This window comes from Micromys minutus (assembly GCF_963924665.1).
Source record: "Micromys minutus genome assembly, chromosome: 23".
Lineage (NCBI taxonomy): Eukaryota > Metazoa > Chordata > Mammalia > Rodentia > Muridae > Micromys > Micromys minutus.
Genome location: NC_137958.1, coordinates 29,809,676 through 29,832,504, shown reverse-complemented (window position 1 = coordinate 29,832,504; position 22,829 = coordinate 29,809,676). Strand labels below are relative to the sequence as shown.

At 40.4% G+C, this 22,829-nt stretch overlaps 2 protein-coding genes across 5 annotated transcripts in view; one reads left to right on the top strand and one right to left on the bottom strand.

Moving 5' to 3' along the window:
- Positions 1-4,698, bottom strand: part of VPS50 (VPS50 subunit of EARP/GARPII complex) — a 94,119-nt gene extending 89,421 nt beyond the window's left edge. For all 3 annotated transcript variants that reach the window (XR_013975511.1, XM_080936455.1, XM_080936456.1), the window contains exon 1: positions 4,585-4,698. Coding sequence is in view for 2 of the 3 variants with exons in the window: in XM_080936455.1 (XP_080792581.1) it covers positions 4,585-4,617 (33 nt within the window). In the remaining variant the exon portion in view is untranslated. The remainder of the gene's footprint in view (positions 1-4,584) is intronic.
- A 3,283-nt stretch (positions 4,699-7,981) lies between these two features.
- Positions 7,982-22,829, top strand: part of HEPACAM2 (HEPACAM family member 2) — a gene marked incomplete at both ends in the record, with an annotated part of 29,677 nt that continues 14,829 nt past the window's right edge. Inside the window, 3 exons of one of the 2 annotated variants that reach the window (XM_080936419.1) lie at positions 7,982-8,060; positions 15,523-15,873; positions 18,075-18,359. In XM_080936419.1, coding sequence (XP_080792545.1) covers positions 7,982-8,060; positions 15,523-15,873; positions 18,075-18,359 — 715 coding nt within the window. Of the gene's footprint in view, positions 8,061-15,519; positions 15,874-18,074; positions 18,360-22,829 lie in introns of both variants that reach the window. The other variant, XM_080936418.1, reaches the window with a different exon arrangement.

Here is a 22,829-nt window from a genome sequence, read left to right as displayed (position 1 = left end):
AGCAAAAAAAAACCAAAAAACTCTATAGACATATATTATACATAACTATGCACACACAGGAAAGTAAAACTTAATTTAATTCAAATGATATTATTAATTAAATGCCATTTTCAACATGTAGTTAGCATGTCTTTAAGCATGTTTTAAAGATATAATTAACCTGACAGAAATCCTTGAATGAACAGAGCATGCATATGTTCTCTTTCCATAAATGCCAGGATCTGAGTGTGATACAATTGAGTGTCTAGAAAAAGTTTCACCTCTAAAGTACTACACAGTTATCAACAGAAAGCATGGCAGCATTCTGCCAAATATACAGAGTAAGAATAGTGAAAGCTGGAAGCCCGGTGTCAGAAGCCAATAGAGTAGAGTGGACTCCAGAACAGACTTCCTGGTTTGTTCCCTGACTCTCCTGTGGCCTTGCACAATCTACCCTTCCTGTGTAATAGAGCCCAACCACAGAGAGAATTCGGAATTATACGGAACACTACAAGAATGAAAGGGACAGTGCCTGTGAGGGACCAAAGCAGAACCTGCTAGCTTGCAAACATCTCTTGAGTTTTAACCTGTATCCTTAGAATTATTAGAGCAACAGTTTTTCTTTTAATAAAGTAGAAATGGAAAAAATAAGGACCTACCTGTCTCTACATCTGGAACACAACTGTAATTTAAAACTATAGGCTGATAACCCTTTCAACTGTCAGCTTTTTAAGTTTTTTACTAAATACAAAGTTGATTTTCTGTTATTCTCATCTAAGGTACAACTTCATGTCTATAACTGTGGTGCTCTGCATTTATTAAACAAAACATCTGTTACTATCATTATCCACTATCTAATACTCTTTTCTAATTTTCTTTTTTACATTTCCCCCAATTTAAATGTATATAAAATTCAGCATCAATAAAGGCGCCTTTGTACTTTTGTAAATTTCTGGTTGTGAATTTGGCCTTTAATGACTGAGCCGTTTCTTCAGCCCCAATCAATCAACAATAAAGACACATTGATTACAGCAATATGAACCTTACGTTCCTCTTATGAAACTAGCAATTATGTCCTAATAGGACAAAATGACATTTGCAGCTACTTGTGTTCCCTTCTCTTCTTAGAAAGATTTGAATGTTTATCTTCTCTCCATTTCTCTCCCCAGTATAGCTGAGTTGAGCCCAACCTAGTCAGAATCTCTTCCCCACCACTTCACAAGGAGTGCTGTTGTCATGGCACGAAAGACAGCTCAACAGTTAAGAGCACTAGCTGCTCTTCCAGAAGACCTGAGTTCAATTCCCAGGACCCACATGGCAGCTCACACTGTCCGTGACTCCGGTTCCAAATTATGTCACAGAGACAAGAATGCAGGGAAAATACATAAATAAAGATCAAATAAATTTATATACTACAAACTATAAAAACAAGAAAATCTTTTTTTAAGGAGAGGGAGAGAAAGGAGAAAGGGAAAAAAAGAAAAATGGAAAAGAGGTAAGAAGGGAGGAAAGGGAGGGAGAAAAGGAGGAAGGGCTGTTCATAGGTCCCCATGGCCCCCAGGCTGTTCAGTCCCAAAGCTGACTCTTGCTCAAGTCCTACCTGCTGGATCTACAGCATCTTTTAACTCCTTGCTTTTTTATGTTTTCCTCTTTATTGAAATTCATTCAGTAAGTATTTATTAAGCATCAGGCTGCTACAGACTTCATAGGTCACTAACAGCTCCTTCACAGTCTGCTGTACAGAATCCATCTCTTAATGTTAAATGAAAAGAATAGTTTGGGTTTCTCATATATCTTCAGTCACTCTACTTAACTTTGGCCAATACTGTCTATCAGTCTGTTTTTGGCAGCTATCGGATTCCTACCCATAAACTCCCACTTGTCAAAGTCTCTACTTAAATATCTAAGCAGCCTCCACATGATCGAGTCTAAAGACCTCTTCCCTCAGATCACTGCCCCATCCAGTGCCCTCTATCTCAGAAAGTGAAAATTCTATTCTTCTAACTGCAGGGATTAAACCAACTTGGGCTCCCCTTGACCCTTTACACAACACATGAGGGAGATTTCCTGGCTCTACATTTACAACAGGCCCACAGTCGAGCAGCTTCTTTACATTCCCACCACTATCACCCTGGATACGGCCCATTCTCTTTACCACCCAGATCATGACAGTAGCCTCTGTAGTCTCTCTTCTTCTTGTTCTTCTTCTTCTAAGTATATTACTGAAACAGGGGCCAAAATGGTCATATGCCATTTTCATTCAGAACAAAAGTCATCGTAGGCAATGACCTGGAATGTTCAGTGTTACCTGCTTCCTGCCTTTAGCTCGGCCTCATTTCCTAAGAGGCATTTTCCTTTATTCCCATTACTCTGCCTACACTCGACCATAACAGTTCCTGAATTTGTTCTTCTGCTGGTATGCACTCATCTAGTTCACCCCCTCGATTCTCTCAGGCCTTTGTGTTCTTTTCACTGAAGCCTTCTATGACCAGCCAATATCTACAGATATAATTGATCTTAAACTGTCAAACCTCCCAGGCCTTCTTAGCTCCTTTTCCTCACCCTGTCTTCCTGACCACTTGTCTATTCTATTCATTGCTGCTTCTCCCAATCTGGAATAGTGCCTGGCCCATAGTGCTCAATTCAATTGGACAGAACTGAAAGAACAGAGGCCAGCATAGTGGAGAATGATGAGTCACAGATCTCATCTACATAAGGCCAGCTAACAAAGGGCATCCATCCCTGTGAACCTTTTGCAAAGAAAGATCAAAATGGTAACTGACAAAAGAAAGAACATAAATAAAATTCATTTTTCATAAACCAAAATTTCATCTCTTTAATATGCATCAACAGCATGATATGTATAAATTGAGCCTTAAACGTATATAATTAGAACCACACATTTGTATAAACCTCCTAGCTTTGCCTCACTATTTGTACTGTAGCTTCTTGTATATGTTCTAAAGATTTTTTTCCCCTCTCCAACTAAACAGATACAACCTTCTAAAATTCAATAAACTATGTGGGGTTTAAGAATTCACACTTTCTGCAGTCAGCATTACATTTACAAACTATGGATAGATCAGTACCAGTTCTCTGGAACTGTTTGGTTCTTCTCTCCCACTCATTTTCATTAAGGTTCAAACCCCAAAAAGTCAAATCAGCAATGCTACTATACACCTATGAAAACAGGCACCAAATGGAAGCCAGCACTAACCTTAGGAAGAAAAAGTCCAAATGCAGCAGCCCAAGGCATTTACAAGTGGTGTGACAGACAATGGACTATGTTGCTTAACAGGCAAAACCAAACACACAGAAAGCAAAACCAGAATGTAGTCATCTAGCGCTTGAGTGGCTGTCTGCTTTCTCTCCTCCCACCTCAGGATGGAGCAGCCTCCAAACCTATTCTCGGGTAAGAGGCAGCAGGAAGCACAGCCCCAGTGTTCAACAATGTGAACGATTGCTAACTGCCTCTACTCACCTACTTCTTCATTTTATTATTCACAGAACGTTTTTTCCTAGTTTCTCAACTCCAATCAAGAAAAGAAAAAGCATTATGCAAGATCATGTATGTACTATATAAAAAGCTATATGTAAGTGTTGCACTATTACTAAAATTCTGAATCCTCAAGCAGGTCAAGAAGAATTTTGTATTCCTATTCTCTTTTGTTAAGAAAAAGAAATTACAAGTGACACTTTAAAGAAAGGATGCTACCAACATTTCTAAGCCACACTGATTTAAAACTCACTTAAACTAAGCTTGTTTCTTAATAAAACAAAAAACTAATTATGTAACAGTAACTAAAAATGCTACAGCCAAAACAAAGGTTTCTGAAAAAAATGATCAATAAATACTTAAAAAATAAATTTCTTCGACTTCTTGAAGGAAGTTGAGAGACGGTATTAGGAAACCCTAACATGCATGAGACAAGATACAATAGCAGTCTTATTCATGAGTTAGCATTCTGATAAAAACATAGAAGACGGTTGGTTTGTGAGAACTTTTTTTTTTAATAGCAATACACAAAGAATGTTCACATACACTAGCTTACTGGTGACTTACAATTCGGTATTTTGATAGAGAAAAGGAACTGTCATTCACATTTTTACATCCAGTAAACAGCTACAAGTTTTGGAGAGTTGCCCCCAAACCACAGCACTGCTAATGTTGCCTACAAATAGCCCTGTCCCTTCACCCTCGCTCTTTTCTAGTCTTCACTACTGCATAGACACCCCCCCCCCACCCTACTTTCAAGGGCACCTGCTGGCAAACCATCAGCACTGAGAACAAGGGGAACGCTGCAAAGCAGCTGAGGCTGTCCTGGAAAGGAAGCTAAAGCAAAGGAGGAGAGACAAAGACAGCCCAAATCCTTGATTGGCTTTGTCTAAATGAATGTGTATAGAAGACACTTCCCACAAAGAGTCGAGGTCAGATCTAGGAGGCTCAGGTGAGTTTCCCAGGGTACTACTTAGCTGCCCAACACCCCTGAAACCCGCCACCCACTAGAACTTAAGCCTCCGCCCACCGCCAACCTGGTACTGGGCGTCTCGGCTCCTCTCCCAGCCGAGAGCGGGAAGCTCTTTGCTTCCGACAACATAACTCACCTGCCGGGTCATGAGAGATTTGATTTTTTGCATGTCGAAGTCGAAAGAGGATTACCCTGCCTCTCAGAAGTAACAAATCACATAAGCCCACCAAATAGCCGGCTATAACACAGGGAAGCCATAGTGAGTAGTCACGTGGAGCTGCCGGCCTGGGTCAGCCTTCCTTTCCCTGAGCATGATGGGAAATGTAGTCTTCCGGCTGCAGTCGAAGAAGGACGCCAGCCTCAGTACTACATTTCCCAAGAAGCAACGTTTCAATGAACTGTGAACCTTTCTAGTCCAGAGTCACTACCTGGACTAGGACTAGGGTTGGACGTGACGAATACTTAGGTAGTCCGGCCACTGAGTTAAACAAACTCTGAGACGACTGTAAACAGTTCACTTTGACAAGTTGCCCTCTAAGGAGTGCGAGAGAAAGCACGCCTGAGCTAGAGAGGCGAGGAATGAGACTGAGAGACTGACCTCCATAAAGAACACTTGGACAGGTGACCTAAGACATGGAATTTCCCAGTGGCTCTGGGTGTGCCCTGAGAAAAGTGGAAAGCAGGACTTCTAAGATACTGATGGCCAACCATAGGTTCTAATTCATTCTTGGCATTACCTGTAAATGCTCTAGTAAAATCAAAATTCCTTCTACCCCCACCCATCGTTTTTCTACCTGGTTTAGCAAATGCACATGCAGCTGTCTCCTCTAGTGGCTGGCTCTTCCTGTAGGTATACTTCTCTTCGGGATCAATGTAATTACAGAGTTAATTACAATAATAAATGTTTTCCTTCCCCAGTCTATCTTAGATACAACTATTCATGAAATCTTGAGGATTTCACCAACTCTCTTCCGTTGTCCTCCGAGTGTAAATAACTCTATGAAGGGATCCCTATAAAAGATTATAAGCTGCTTGAAATGCTTGTAGTAGATGTTCACCGTGTAAAACAAAACCAGCCTAATCATTTAAATGAACAGTAAGCCATGTGTGATTGGCAAGGTCAGAAAGCAGTCCTACCCTAATCTGCGCGTGCGCGCGCGCACACACACACACACACACACACACACACACACACACACACACACACACACAAATCCAGTGACTCCTTATATTCCTATCAATGCAATCATCATGGACAGAAATGATTTTAGAGTATTCTTTTTTATTGCAAATATAACTAAGGTGAGTGAACAGTGAAGATATGGGACGTTTTCTTTTTACATAAACAGCGGGTAGATTATCAACTGTGCTATGAGATACTGTGTTAAGGCAATGCAATCCTACCTCCCAGCCCCGCACATTATATAGCCCAGGCTGGCTTCAAACTCAGAGATCTACCTTCCACTGCCTCCGAGTGATGCCATGTGTCTGGAAGAATTTTCCTTTCTGAGAAATCTCTTTAATACTATTTTTAGGAAATCTGTCAGTTTGGGAGCTCTTGAAGTTAAGTTTGCCTGTATGATTTCTATGTAAAAACTCCTCAATTCCCAAATACTCTCACAAACAGTTATTTACCAACATACCACTAGAGGGCGCGTGGTCAAGGTGTACAGTTCTTGTACAAACCACACATGAAATGCAAAAATATATAATAGCAGGAAAAAGAACACAAAAATGGATCGTTCCTGCATTTAAGTCCTTCTTAAATCACCTACTTTTTTCTGTCACAAAAAATGCACACTTTAATATAAAATGAGGAAAATACTAGAATATTTATAATTATTTTAAATGCTATGGATTTGAAACTAGAGACACCCCTCTGTCCTGTCATTGTTTCTCATATCTTGTCAAGGATCCTAAAACCCTCATAATGAGCCATTTTTTGGTTTAAGGACAATATAAAGGATGCTCTTATTTAATAGGAGCAGCTTTTATTGAGACTGAACTAAATCGGGTTAGGAAGCCTATTGGTACGGTTAAGTCCTGTGTTTTCTTCCCAGTTGTATGTTGTGCAGTCTGATATGAAAATTTGTGTGCATTTCTTAAGGAATGGCTAAGGAGACGGCAACTTAGGCTAAAGAGCACAGGGTTTTATTTCTGGGGAAACATGTTACAAAAAATGAGAATTATGCTTGGATTCCATCCATCAATGACTAAGATTGTTGGCTGTAGTTAAGGATCCGAGAAGGAAAGTATACATCTAAGCAAATAAATTAAAGTGAATATGTATGCAAAATATAGAGGGTGTGGAGAAACTTGTGGTCATTGCCTGGGCTTGAGGATGCTCTTGACATACTTCTGAGGTATGGAGTTGTAAAGCAACTGACCTGTATAAAAAATTGGAATTTTCCAACAGTAGTGTCTTTGCCTTCAGACATGTCCTCAACAAGTTGGGAACATTGACATAAAGAGTATTTCCAAATTTAGTTTCCAGGATAACAAGTGTTCCTTTTTAAATTTTTAATAACATTTGAATAACAGTCTTTATTTAATCGGTTAAAATGAAATGCCTTCCCCTTCCCCCAGACCGGGATCACTGAATCTCTTCAGTGGGCCATCCCTGTTAAAAAAAAAATTGCTTGTGTTGAGAATTCTTCTGGCTTCACGTCAAATTTTTCTATATAGGTTCCATTTCATGAAGAGAGCTTGGGCCAAAGCCTTCCTACAAATAGCTCACTTGGAACTTACCACCTTAAGCAAGGTTCTCAGACCTGTTACCTCCATAGCAATGAAAGGAGCTTGAAGATGTAGCCAGAACACACAGGCAAGATGTTTGTGGGTTCTTGGTTCACATTTCAACTGAGAAAATATGGCCTCAGGCATCATCTGTTGGTGTATACTATAAACTGCAATTCTGTAAAATTCGTGCCTCAGCTCCACTTGCAAACGTACATGTGATTTGCTTTTTTTTTAAAGTGAGATGAAGACATAGATTTCGTAAAACTATCCCAGCCATTTGTAATAGATAGTATAACACAAAGAATTATAATCATCCATTTTGGTTCTTTGGTACAGTCTTTACATGATAATTAGTAACTTCGTGAAGAATAGCCACTTAGCAAATTCATGAAGTTCTTCAATTTTCATAGAAGGTTTTCTTTTCAGATTTCAAAATAATTGCATCATTTTTCTTGATAGGTAATCAGATCTGGGTTTTATTTACCATAAGGTCGCCTAAAGAGTGTCTTCTTCCTTCTGATTACGAATGACTCAGTATAATTACAAAGCCATACTGACAAATTACTGAGAATCACTAAGAAACTATTTGAAAGCCACAGCCCTGTGTTCTCACAAAGCACATAACAGGTGTTCCTACTGCCTGTGTCCTTTGTATACACATTCATTCTGTATTCAAATCACAGAAGCAAGAGGCAGGCTAGGGTCTGTTACCTCACTGCTAATTTCCCTAGCAAATAAACCAGCAGCTGCTGGTCCATGAACCAACTTGCCACTGAGAACAGGGCGCTGCGTGCATGGGACAGGATGCTTTCATGGAACTCCTCAGCAGCATGGTTGGGATCTCGCTTTGCAAGATATACCTTCTTCTTATAGGTAAGGCCCTGTGTGGGCTTTTAGGTATCTGGGGTTTGGGTTGTGGGGTTTTGCTGGCTTTCTTTGTGGGTTTTTTTTTTTTTTTTTTTTTTTTTTTTTTTTTTTTTTGGAAGCATAAGGTAAATATTTGCTTAGGGCTGTAGATTTTCCCAGATAATTGAAGGACAGGTCAAAACCTTTTAACAGTAACACACTGTTCCAGCAAAGAAACAGGAACATGTAAGAGAAATGAGCTTCAAGAAATGATTGCTTTTGTTTCCTTGGAGCAACAGCTATTGTCAGCGGGACTTGCTAAGAAAGTTAAGGCAGCATAAAAAGCTCCCGAGTCTCTTCTTTTCCCAAGGCTTACCGATAGGCTTGATAATCTTTAATAGTCAATGTTTTAATTGGCAAATGTTCTAATAGTGCATTAAATTAAAACGTGGAATGACATTCAAAACAATGCATGCTAGTGGTTTTCTTTTAATTAAAGGTACTGCATAATTAAAAATAGCATGCAAACTCTTGGTTCATTTTTAATATAAATATAGAAACAATGTGAAGTTCTAGCTAAAATGACAAATGAGAGAAATGTGTTTAAAGGGACCGGTGCTCTAAAATGCCTTTAGCTTCTCTCTTTGTCAGTGACTAGTCCTATTTTCTTTTTTTTACTATATCTTAATATTTTTATCTCTTTCTCTTTTTCCATAGAGCTTGCCCCCTGTATCATGACATTCTTTTCATCAAGAGTTTCCATCTTTCCTATTATAGAGATCTTAAGAGTAAAGTTAGTTTCTTGTTCTGTTTACATTTATCTGATAGAAGTTTAAAAAGAGCTTTATTCTTTACAGAATAACAGATACACACACACACATATATATGTATATATGTGTATATATATATATGTGTGTGTATATATATATATATATATGTATATATATATATGTATATATATATATATATATATATATAAGCAATTGGAGCTTTGGACTTTGGGGGTAATTTAAAGTTTTGCTTTCATTAGTATATTTTGTTAGTTTTCATTATAAGCATAATTATTGTTCACATTTGTGTGTGATGCATATAAATCTCACTGGAATAAAACTGTCCTCTGTAAATTTTTAAGGTATCTGTTCTCCATAACTGTGGTCATCTCGGGAGCTATATTGTCATATAATCAAGTTTAAACCTATAATATGTTGTATGTTACCGGAATTTAACATCATTCTTAGCTATTAAGTGATTCTCTCTCTCTCTCCCTCTCTGTCTCTCTCTCTCTCTCTCTCATTTTTAAACAGTGGGACTGCTAGTTTTCCACAAATAATGTTTTTATAATTGGTCTTAAGAATTCATGAATTAATTCAGTTGAGAAATTTGACTAAAATAAAATTAATTAAAATATACTTGTAATTTCTCCCAACTTCAAAAATAAAGTTGTTGTTATAAAGCAAGACCTCCCTTCTTACCAAAATTCATTTTCTCTGGGGGTGGAAAGTCACAAGGGTGACAAGTAGCTTGAAAGTCCCTTTGCTTTTAAAATACTGACTTTTCTTTGTATCTTTGAAAGATTTTAAAAAATAAGCTCCCATGTTTGATTAAATGGTCTATTCAAAATACAGACTAGTAAATTCTATTTTTTTCCTAATGATGCAAGAGTTTATTTTCAGTCAACAACAGTCGTGTTATGTTTGCTAATACTGTGTGTGCTAATGGGGGAATAAATACCAGCTATTCCGACCTGCCATAGAGGTCACATTGTAAAACCTAATGTTTATAGTCAATACAGTCAAACTGCTTGCAGGGGTTCTTTGTTGCTGGAACATGGATAATTTTTACAGCATACTTTCAAGTATTCCTTAACTTCATATCCTTTTCATGGGACTATTGTTATATGTCTTAAGAAATCTCTAAAGTGAAGTTACTGTTATAATTTTGTTTACCAGTTTATGAATTCTCCATGTTTCCCTGTTTTACTGCTAGCGTCTTGCAGGCAGAAGATCTTAACAGCTCTCTTACATCCAGGAAGTGCTGATCGAGCTAGTAAAACCAAAATCGTTGTTTATGTGTGAGTGTTTGGAATATCAGAAGAAAATTAAAATTCTATTATTATTTTTACCATTTACTTTCCTGAAGTTTATCTGCACACAGAGAGAGCTTGAGTCTTTTGTGTTTGCTCGTGCGACTAGAAAAACCCTTGGAATTTTTCAAATAACACAACCTGTTTTCTAAATCAGTAAACCGCTGCGTTTGAAAACTTGGTTTGGCTACACCTATAGTAAGAAATCACTGATATAGAAGGACGTGTGTCTCTAAAATGCACAGGAAGCCTGTTACCTGTTTACTCTCTGAGTCTCACAAGGGTTCATCGTACCAGTGGATCCAAGATTTTCCTAATAGGAAGATATTTTTAGGTGCTGATGCAAGGAAACTCATTCCTTGCTGACACTTGTTACCTATTAATTGTCCCATAAAAATAATAAAGGCACTGGTGGGGTAAACATCGTTTACCCCAGCAGTTGGAAGGCAGAGGCAAATAGATCTCTGTGATGTCTAGACCAATCAGGTCTACATACCAGCCAGGACCTGATAGTGACAGCCTGTCTCTAATGATAAAATAATATTAATATTTATCTATAATTATGATATAATTATATGACATAAATAATTAATAATAACATCATAGGCAACCTCCAGGACAACTACTATATACCAGAGAGATATACTATATCTCTCACTGTGGTGTGCACTGACAAAAAAGAACCCACAACATATTTGGTGAAGAATTCTTCATTTTATATTAAAGCACTGAATACATTCAGAAATATCTTTGGCAGTGTATTATTTAAAGCATCAATCTATGGGTCATTCTCTTAAATAGCCCAATGAGCTGGTTTCCTCTTTCATAGGGTGAGTGTAAACGTCATATAAATGCTGTTGCTTTCACTCAGTGTGGTGGTGCACACCTCTGACTTCTGCATTCAGGAGATAGAAGAAGAAACCTACATTTCTCCTCCCCCCTCCCTCCCTCCCCTCCTCCCTCAGTGTGTGTGTGTGTGAGTGTGCACGCACTCGTGTGTGCACTACCTACAGAGTGAGAGTGGGTCAGTAGGTCAAAATAATTTTTTTCTACTAACTTAGCTTGTTTTCCGGGGGGGGGGGGGGGGGGGGCAGAGGTCTCTTCCTCCCAAGGGCTGGGATTAAAGTTGTGTGTCACCCTGCTCATAGTTGAGAGTGCAGATTCAAATCAAGATCTAAAAGTCAGTAATGTTTCCATTGTAGTGATAGTGTTACCCAATAGCAATGAAGTGCCTCGCAACCATTTCCAGCACATTAATGAAATTTCAACCAACCTTTTCCTACTACGGTTACATAGACTAAATTATAGAAAAACAGAAGAGAAAGAACCTCTTCAGCAAGTTCCCCAAATGGACAAAAAACAAACAAACAAACAAAATAACCTGATTAGCTGAAACGGTATTCAACCCCATCTCAGTCTAGCAGGGACTCCTGGGATAAGCTGGAGAAAGTCTTAAATGCGCCAGTAAGTCGCTGGCAAAGCTGCTCCATGCCAGAGGCAACCACCTCATTTTATATCATCAGCCATGAAAATCTTCCCAATGCATTCTCAAAGCAATGATATAATTCCTGCCATATCCCCTTGAGTGCTTGGTAAGAAGCACAGAATTGCCTATTTGTTAGCCACATCCAGGGACTGACAGACAGCTTAACGTGTGGTCTAAATACTGAGACTCGCTATTTCAAAGTCCTCTGAACCCTCCCACTTGAAATGTAAGCAGAGGCTACTCTGATAAGGGTACCTCAGGGCATCAAGCACCTGAACAATTAGCGATCTGTGAGACCGTCTAGGCTCAGTCCGGCACTGCACTCTTTCCACACATGAGACAAAAAGCAGAGGTGGAAATCGCCTCTCTTATCTAGACTAAACACAGTTTTAAGACAAGGATGTGTCCTTTGCTAAGACTTCACATTTCCAGCTTTAGCAAAACGCCAAATAAAATATTCTCTTTGCAAGTTCAGAAGATACACAGGACCCTGACCGTGTCCATTTTGGGGTAATCTGCAAGTGATGAATCTAAGAGTTACTGGTGATGAACATAGTTTCAAAAGGAATCCAAGATCAGACTTGAACCCTGACCCTCCATCTAGTAGATATTTTCATATGCAGTCAAGGAGGGAAAAACATAACAACATGGAGAATGTTTCCCATACCTTAAGATAGAAACAATGAACTAAAACCTAGTTTTTTGTTTATTGTTTATCAAGAAACATTGTATCTCTAAATTCAATTCCAGACACAGGCACATTTTTTATTTGTTCAGAAAAGATACATCCAAGGAGGAACCTGTTCCTGCTCCTGTTCCAGCTCCCATCCCAAAGCTCGGCCTTTTTCTGACTGTTGGAGCTTCTGCCTTCGCTCTGCCTCTGCTTCCTGTGTCTTAGACATCACTAGTCTTCCTTATTTCTTCCTACAGGTCCCTCACAGAGTCCACTGCTCTTTTGCTTCAAGTAACTCTATTCCAGCACCCACCACCCGCATTTATTTTCAATCTGTGAAGTTAGGAAGGCTTCTATGTTTAACCTTCTTGAACTTATCCATACAGAAGCAAACCATGCACCTTGTAACGCCTTTGACATGGAAGTGAAACTGAAGTGAGAGTTTATCCAGAGGGAAAGGCCCAAGAGCATGACTGTGGTGCCTGTTTGGCTCCCCACTATGGAGAGAGAGAGACAGAGACGGACAGACAGACACAGACACACAGACAGGAAGACAGAGAGGAGAGAGACAGAGACACAGATACACAGACAGTGTCCGTAGACAGGAAGACAGAGAGGGAAAGGGTGAGTGTGTGTTTGAGAGAGAGAGAGAGAGAGAGAGAGAGAGAGAGAGAGAGAGAGAGAGAGAGAGAGAGAGAGAGAGAGAACACTTACTGTTGGTAATTTGATTCCTTGTGGGATGTGGGTAACATACTGAGCTTCTCCCTGGAAATCACCAGGAAAGACAGACAGACCTTTGTGTGTTCTCCTTTGTTCTTTGTCCCAACTGCCTCCCATAGTTGATTTAGATGAAACTCACCCCCCCCCCATTTCCTGGAAACAGTGAAAAGAGAAAGCAGTTGACTAGGGCTGTGTGCAAGAAAACTGGAACGAAAACACCTCTGAGTTACCATCTTCTCTTGCTCAGCTTCATCCCACCTATGGCTATTACTCCTCTGCTCCATAACTCCCATTTCTGACAGTCATCATCCCCAGTGTGACAAACTTAATTCTATAGTCCACAGTCCTGCCAAGCGTCCACCCCACTTCCCTCATTTCCTTTACAAGGTCACTCAAAGCATCTATGCTTTCTGTTCCAGTGTTCTGTGCCATTCTTCTTAAAGATTGTTTTAAAATTTATTTCTCTCTCTCTCTCTCTCTCTCTCTCTCTCTCTCTCTCTCTCTCTCTCTCTGTGTGTGTGTGTGTGTGTGTGTGTGTGTGTTTGTGCTACCTATAAGGTAAGACTGGGTCAGAGGACACCATCACCATGAACTAAGGAGTTAGTTCTCTGTTTGGTCTATGTGAGTCCTGGGAATTGAACTCAGGTTGTCAGGCTTGGTGGCCAGGTACCTCTACTCATTGGTTCATCTTACTGGCCCTGTGTTAATGTCTTTTCTGTTCAAAATAGTCTACATTTAAATTCCACACATTACCCTATCCTTCCGAATGTTCCTCTGATGGTGATTTCATACCTGTGCCACCCACTTATAAAATGAAGCAAAGAGCTTTCAGTTAGTGTTCTCAAAGTACACTATCCCTAAAGGACTGTTTCCATTGCAGATGCCAATATATTATATGATATTATATTGTACTATATTATATTATGTCATATCATATCAGGATATCTGCAGGATCCAGAGCTAACAAGGAACATACAAACATAAGATAGAGCCATAGCAGTTCATGGGCCCAAAAAACACAGGCACTGCATAAGACTGTACACTGGGAGGAGCTCTACACCCCACTTCTCTCCAGGTCTCTGGTTGTATCCTAAACCAACTTTAGTGTATTTAATAATGAACACATGATCGAATGATCCACTCAGCATTGCCCTCTGGATGTCTAATGAACACATCAAGATGAGAATGCCCTAAACCGACTTTTGATTTCCTCATACCACACCCAAAACAGTCAGTTCTCTGTCTCAGCCCCATGATTTAGCTCCTCGTTGCAGCTCTAGTATCCCAGATGACTTAAGTCAAGAACATGTAGGGGGTCTTTATTCCTCACTGAAGCCTGTATCCTGACCTGCAGTGCAGTAGCTGATGTGGTAGGTAGCACCAGCCTTTGTTCCTATTGCTCAGCACACCTCATCTCTGGTACCATGCCTCAGCACACCCCTCCCCATCTCTTGCACCTTGGCTCAGCATCCCCTCCCCCATCTCTTGCACCATGACTCAGCACACCCCTCCCCCATCTCTTGCACCATGACTCAGCACACCCCTTCCCCATCTCTTGCACCATGACTCAGCATCCCCCTCCCCATCTCTTGCACCATGACTCAGCACACCCCTCCCCCATCTCTTCCACCCCCACCTCTTGTCAGCTTCCTTGCAGTGTCACTGGAGACACCTCAGTGTTCCTGCTTTTCGCTCTGTTCAGTCCATTCTCCACCCAGCTAGTGTGAGGTAAGTATATCATTAGGAAAGCCATGGCCCTTCTCTGATAGCAAACTCCAGTTACATTTTCATTGTACATAGAGTAAAACTGCCCAAGATCCCTGTGGATGTAAAATCCTGCCCGATTTCTTTGGCTATCAATAGCCTCATATCGCTCAGTGCCTCTCCCCCTCTACTCTGTTCGGTTTGATCCGGACGGCTGCTTGCTGTTCCTCAAACACCAGTTAGAGTCCTTTGTGGACAAGGGATGTCCGGGTTTCACTGAGTATACTGTCTCCTGTCACTTTTACTAGGTTCCTCGGAATTAGTATGACTTTGACTACAGACAAGGTAACTTCCAAAAATGGACTATTAAGCTATTTCAGAAGGCTTTGCAGACATCTCTTCCAGAGAAGTAATCCCTTAAGATTTCAGGAACCGCACAGCTTCACCGGGATGTGACATTACACGGTCAGATTTCACATGTGCTTCGTGGTTCTGCTGGACTTTAGCACTCATGTTATTTCTCAGTTCTCCTTTTTTTTCTGTTAGTCTGTCTGTAATGATAGGAGATAATCATTTCTGCTTCTCCTTTGTGCCTTGTCCTTAGAGAAGGCCGTGCGCAGTCCGTGGGTGGAGTCTTTCAAATGCAGAAGGTTTCGCTGACAAATATTTACCTGTACCTGCAACTGGTACTGGAACAAGTCGGTACCTAGAAGCCTTCTTCTCTGAAATGGATTACCATCTGGCGGAGTTCTCTCTGCAGCCGAACCTTGGTATTACAGCATGTGGCTCAGGGCACTCACAACTTTCTTTCCCTTTGTAGCAGGTTCTTGTGTGGGACTGAAGGTGACCGTACCATCACACACTGTTCATGGCATCAGGGGACAGGCCCTCTACCTCCCTGTGCACTACGGCTTCCACACTCCAGCATCTGACATCCAGATCATATGGCTGTTTGAAAGATCCCACACGATGCCCAAATACTTGCTAGGCTCGGTAAATAAGTCTGTGGTTCCTGACTTGGAATACCAGCACAAATTCACCATGATGCCGCCCAATGCATCTCTGCTCATCAACCCATTGCAGTTCACCGATGAGGGCAATTACATTGTGAAGGTCAACATCCAGGGAAATGGAACTCTGTCCGCAAGTCAGAAGATACAGGTCACTGTTGATGGTGAGTCCTCGGTGACAGTAACTTGAGTCTAAGAGTCTAAGTTAGCCTCGGAGGCTAAGTTGAGAGGCTCAGGATACCAAGCTTCCTGACCTTTAAGGTCCTGGCTCTTGCTACAGTGAGTGAATTGATTAATTCTCAAAGCCTCCAAAACAGCATCACCTACCTTGTAAGGCTTTCTGACATTTAATTATATGTATAAGGAAGGCGTCCAGGCATTACATCTTCATGTAATAAGTACAACACTGTTTTCTTAGGACTTTATTATAAAGTAGCAAACGGGTAAGAAAAGGACATTTTTATTTTCTCATGTACAGGCTATATCTTGGGAAGGACCCTATTTTTAGTTGAGATTTGTATCTGGTACAATGTTTAAGGGAAGATGAGCCAAGGACTTTATGTAAGGATAATAGAAGCTCGTGGGATGTTCTCTGAAGGCAAAAGGAGTTAGCTAACTTCCAGGCACTTGTTGTTTTTGTTGTTGTTGTTGTTGTTAAGATTTACAAGTGGCACAACTTGAATACACTGTGCACTTGTTATTTTTCTGTCTAGTCTTTGATAATATATGTGTTTTAGTAAATATTGAATTGATTCTATTACTTCCTCAGACCAAGGTTTTGCATACATCACTGACCATCCTGGTTTCCCATTCGGCCGGGAAACATCATTGGCTGACCTTAAAAACAGGCGCCAGCTGCATTCGCCACCCTTCCCCACCGTCTTGTTCACACCTCCAGCTGTACCTAGACCGCTAGAACAGCTTGCTCTCTAGTCTCTCCGCTTTTGATCTTGAATCTTCCAGCAAACACCCACCATAGCTTCTTACCAACAAGTGCTAACCGTAACATCCTGTCGAAGTGCTAACAGTAACTTCCGGGGCCCAACATACCCAGAACCTTGCTGACCTGTTCTTCTTCACTTCTGCCCATTCTAAAGTGTCTGGGCCACACTGGTCCCTTGCTTTCCTGAGACAGGAAAAGGGCACCCACCACTCGGGGCATTTGTTCTCACTCTTCACTCTGTTTAGACAAATATCCCAAATATCATTTCCTTTATTTCTCTTAGGCATCATCTCAATTGTCATATCTGCTAAGTCTTCCCTGGATGCTCTACAGTCTATATAAAAATATCACCTTAGCGCCTCTCTCTCTCTCTCTCTCTCTCTCTCTCTCTCTCTCTCTCTCTCTCTCTCTCTTTCTCTGAGAAAAAATAATTTTGTTGTTTGTATTTTTAGTTTGTGTGTGTGTGTGTAGCCCTGGCTGTCCTACGATTAGTTTTGTAGACCAGGATGATCTCAAACTCACCTGTGCTGAATTAAAGTGTGATCTTGTGCCACCACTGCCCAGTTTTAAGTACCAAAATCGCCCATGTACTTAGAGCTAAAAGTCAGTAAAGACACATTTGTGTTCTTTTCCATTTGCTTACTGCATGCCACATTAATAAGATAAAGCTAGTTTTTTATGTCTTAACTTGCCAATGGGAATTTGTATTGGATTTATTCTTTATATTTCAAATATAATAAAATCCCAATATGTCATGTCTTGCTGTCAAATAGACTCAATGTTGATTGAAATGTAAACTTCAGTTTCTCAAAGAAACTGTATACATTCCACTCTCCAAGAATTCCAATACATATTTTCAAAAGTATACCATACATGAGCTATGTAATTTAATTTTCAGGAGGTGGATGAAAATTTGAATTTGCTACATCTCTTCTTGCTAGCTGATTTTGGTATACAAGTCAAGAAAGGAAAATTGTTGTATACATTTGCCTGTGAGAGTAGGTTCCTGGCAGATAAGCATGTGCCTAACATTCATGAGCTCTTATGTTCAGAGAGAGAGGGGAATAGAGAGATGGGGAAGGCTTTGATGATAAAGAAAGTATGATGAACAGGAAACGGGCTCTGGGATTTCAACCACTAACTGCATTATATAAACATAAGTAGATTAATAGACAATTCTTGAGGAATACGTTCAAGAATTTGGTTAGCTCTAATATGTAAATATATGTCTTATTTTACCATTTAAAAAGTTCTGTGGTTTTTTTTTTTTATAGCCTCTTTAACCAAACCATCTACATTTACAAAACATTAAAATGTTGGAATAATTTTCCCAGGACTCAATTTTGGAAAAGTTTCTTAGAGTTTTAATACCGCCCTATATAGATAGGAAAAAAATCATTTCTATGTCTCTTGATATTGCAGATCCTGTCCTGAAGCCAACGGTTCAGTCCCTCCCTGCTGCTGGGGCTGTGGAGTATGTGGGCAACATTACCTTAACCTGCCGGGTAGAAGGAGGTACCAGGCTGGTTTATCAGTGGCGAAAAAATGGGAAGCCAGTTTGCATCAACTCCAGCCACTCCTTTTCTTCCCAAAACAGCACCCTTTGGATTGTTCCAGTGACAAAGGAGGACATTGGGAACTACACCTGCCTCGTGTCAAACCCAGTCAGTGAGGTGGAGAGTGACGTCATTATGCCCACCATATATTGTAAGTAAATTGTTTTCATTTTCCCTTATGTCCGTATTTATAGAAAGTTCTCACAGGCATAGGCATAGGACTTGTCACAGTCATAGTACCTAGGCCAGTGGTTCTCAGCCTGTGGGTTGTGACCCAACCCTTCCATAAGGGTCACCTAAGACCATTGGAAAACACGGGTGTTTACATTATGATTCATAACAGTAGCGGAATTACATTTATGAAGTAGCAACAAAAATAATTTTATGGTTGGGAGTCACCATAACATATGAAACTGTATTTAAGGGTTACAGCATTAGGAAGGGTAAGAACCACCGACCTAGGCATTGTCTGGTCAGGAAATATATCTACTCACACAACCTTCTGTTTGTTGGTTTGTTTACTTTTTTATTGGATAGTTTGTTAATTTACATTTCAAATGTTATCCCATTCCCCGGTTTCCCCCTTTCCCATTCCCCTCCCCCCCACCCCCCACCCCACTTCTATGAGGATGCTCCCCCACCACCCACTCCCACCTCAACACCCTGGCATTCCCCTACACTGGGGAAATGAACCTTCACAGGACCAGGGGCTTCTTAATGATTGAAGATCTTGACACAACCCTATTTTTCGAAATCAAGTTGGAACGTTAATTGGAGGGCATTGGGGAAGGGGAATTTGTGATTCTGACCATTGGATGATCTCATGTATAGTAAAATTCTCAGTCCCGAGAATCCAGTACCACACATAGGTGCTGAGTCATCCATTCCCAGGAGGAAGTGAGAGGAACAAGGATCGTGGAGCAGGACTGCACGGAAGAGGAACACTCCTGGGCTATGTGTTGGAATAGGACCTGAAGAACAGATGTTCCCTGTTTTCTCCCCACCACATCTACACTTGATCTTAGAAAAGGAGGCCATGAAGCGATTTTCCCTGTCATGTCTGGGTAAAGAAGGGTCAGGAAGTATCCCATCCAGCGCAATCTTAGGGGTCTCCCTGCAGATCATAGTTACTACTGACTTCTCATTTTCTTCAGTTGCTTTTATTGTTGACATTGAGTCTCATGGATGCATGAAATTCATCACACTCTTCAGATAGTATCATGATTGGATGAATCTCCAAGCAAACCCCATGCTTTCCCTTATTTTAGTATTTTCTAGTCACTACAGAGACATAGCAATACCTCTAATATGTTTAATTGTATTTATTTATTTATCTACTTACTTATTTAGATTGTGTGTTACTTGGTGTGTGTGTGTGTGTGTGTGTGTGTGTGTGTGTGTGTGTGTGTGTGTAGCTAAGCAAGTTATTATGACATGAAGTAAAACTTTAATTCAAATACAAGTAGCACAAACCTAAGTATGTGAGTTATGTAAACACAGTGTAAAGAAAAATATGAACAGACACACTGAGTGAAAAGAGAGCCACACCTCCAGGATTTTCTTGGCATGGCAATTATCGATAATATGACCCGGAAGCACAACCTGGACTCATTAGTGGTTTTTCTTGCAATCGCTACCTCGACCCTGTTTTATTGCTTGTTTCTGTTTTGGTTCACATTCCTGGTCCTGGGTAACAAGGTTTAAACAGCGCACATAAAGGTTTGTCGCTGGTCTTCTGCTGATGTGTCACGGTGTTTGCAGTTGTCTCTTTCTGTGTGCAATGGGAATATTTTTGCTTGTCTCAAGCTATTTCCCAGTGCTCCATTTCTATGTAATTACTCTCCCACCCCAACCCAACATTATCTCCTATGGAAAGACCCATCTGTCCTGATCTGTTTCCACCTCCTCTGTGCAAAGGCAGCATCTTTTACATGCCTGCCTCTGTTCCTCACTGAGTTAGGTCTTCCTAAACTCTTCCCCACTCATAAGTACCAGTACCACAAACTTTCCCAGGAGCTCCACATTTCTTAAGCATCTTTAATTAGGGCAATGCTCAACACAGTTAGAAACTCAGTTTAACATGACTAAAATGAAAGCGATTATTTTGTTCATATCATGCTTCAGAGGACACAAAAATCAACAAGTGAGTGACTGTCGTATTCTAATATTCTCACATATATATCCACACCAATGGTTTAACATTTCATCACCAAGTGTCTATTCTGAATTCTTTTCATGACACTTTCTTCACACAAATTATCCTTTGCTGTTAGAAACATTATAACAACAACAACAAAAAAAAAAAAATAACTATCAAGGTTGATGAGATATATTCATTGGGTTATGACATCATAATTCAGCACTGGACTTGGAAGAACACACGGCCAAGTTAAAAAGTCAGCAAATGCTACTTATGGTTTACAAAATGTAAATGCCTGCCAGCTCCAATTCTAAATAACAACCCAACAACCGCCACATCTCGTATGAAAGACATGGTACTGCCTTAGGGAGTCCTCTAAGTGGTAAAAATGAAAGGGGAAAACAGGTCATTTACAGTAAATACTTCCCATCTGCTCCCTCGCAGGGTGGCAGGCAGCGTCACAATGGAAACTTAGGTACAGTTCCCACCCAGTCATAAATTGTTAAAGAGAACAGATGATATGTGATTTTACAAGTCATTTAGTCAACAGCCATCCCCTAAGGGCAGAGTTCATTTTCATCGAGAGCGGTCTGCTCAAGGCTAGACGGTGAGCTTTTATCTGTACCGGAGGCTACTCTAGTTGAGCCACTCCAAATGTCTCTTGCAGGGCTGCCCATCCTCTTGAACTATGCACTATACTCGACCTTAAAATAGAAGAAGGTTAGGTTTGAAGTGCTAAAGCACAAACCAGTGTAGAGAAAATAACACCATGGTCCGGTCAGAGGAGAAAGCTATGGGAAGGGTATGCACAGTGTAAGATGAAGTTGTGTACCTGTGTGTGGTTTTGTGTATAGAAGGGAGAAGAAGAGACATAGAAACAGAGAGAGAGCAACAAAGTAGGAAAAAGGAGACGAAAGAGAAGATTGGAGAACAGGGAAATACAATTAGAAAAGGAAGATTCTAGACATGGGTCTCTAGGAAAATTACAGATAACTTTTCATTTCTGGGTTTCTCTAGTTTGTGATTTTTTTTTTCCGCAACCGACATGAATTTTGTTTTGTTTTTATAATATGATAGCATGTACATTTTATAAAATCTCATCAGAAATAATGAACTGAAGGGCATCAAAGTGTTAGTGTCTGGGAACTGAAAGAAATGCTTGACAGGGAGGCTGTGTAGAAGGTAAGAATGACTCTGGGGATGGAGAAAAAAGATGACGCCAGCCGTGAATGCCAACAAACAAGGAGCAAAGGCAACAGACCAGGGAGGAGAGAAGAAACCTGCATAATCAGACTCTTCTTTCAGCCTATGTTTTATTTAAAACTAGCTATATTATTAAACTACTGACCTTACTCAGCAAGCTCTAAATTAGGACGTCCTCTGTGGAGGCAACCCATTCTTCAAGATGAGAGGAATGCTACGTATGGGAATATTCCAACATGTCATAAGACCCTAAGACGGTTCCAAAGGGGCGTTGTGAAGAGAGTCAGCACATTCTGAAAAGCACCAGTCATTCACGTGTGAGATCTGTTACACAGCAACTTGTTCCTGTAGGGCATGCTTCAGAACCCTAGAGGCTAGTGGGAAGATGGAGATCTAGACAGAAAGAGCCTAATTTTATAATCACTTCTCTGTTCTTTCTTCAAATCTGTGTTTCACTGCTCTAAAAAATGCCTCTAGGATTTTAGGTTGTGCACATAAACTTAGGTCCTACTGTGCTTCCAAACCACACACGGTTCTTCTTCATTGCTTTTCTTGTATGTGAAGCAGTCAGTGCTCCCTGGCTTGCTGTCTGGTATCTCAACAGTGTTGACAACCTGAAGGAAGAAGGCCCTTTTGTAGCGCAGAGCAGAATACAAGTCTCAGGAGCCATTTCTCCTCCAACATCCCAATTCATCCACTAGGACAGTATTGTACATAAGTACACTTAAATACTGATTTTTTTCTGACCCAGTAAAAGAAAACTTTTCATCCATAATATACTGCTCATTCCTCATCAGAGCTCAGAAAAGGGGGCCAAGCTTTACTCTCTGTAGCCCCTTGTCACACTGACTTCTCTTGAGGCTCCATTATAGTCTGGACTGAGATTGCACTGTCACCAGCCCTAGGTCACTCTCAGGAAGGGCATCCAGGCTTCCTGGTTATCATCACCTACCTCCAGATCCTGGTTGCTTTAAATTTAAAGGGACAGTCAGCACTCTGTGTCTGTGCATCTTACATCAGCAGATCCAGCCAAAGTCAAATGGAAAATATTCAAAAACTTGTACACATACCGAACATACATTTTTTTATATCACCATCTTTCAGAGAACAAAACATAAAAATACATTGTGTTTGGTAGAATATGTAGTCCGACAAATGCTTAAAACATGCAGGAGAACATATGTCAATAATATACAAATACTGCACTGTTTTCTGCAGGGGACTTTCGCATCTACAGATTTGCTTATCAGGAGTGGGTCTTGCCAGATTTTTCCTGTG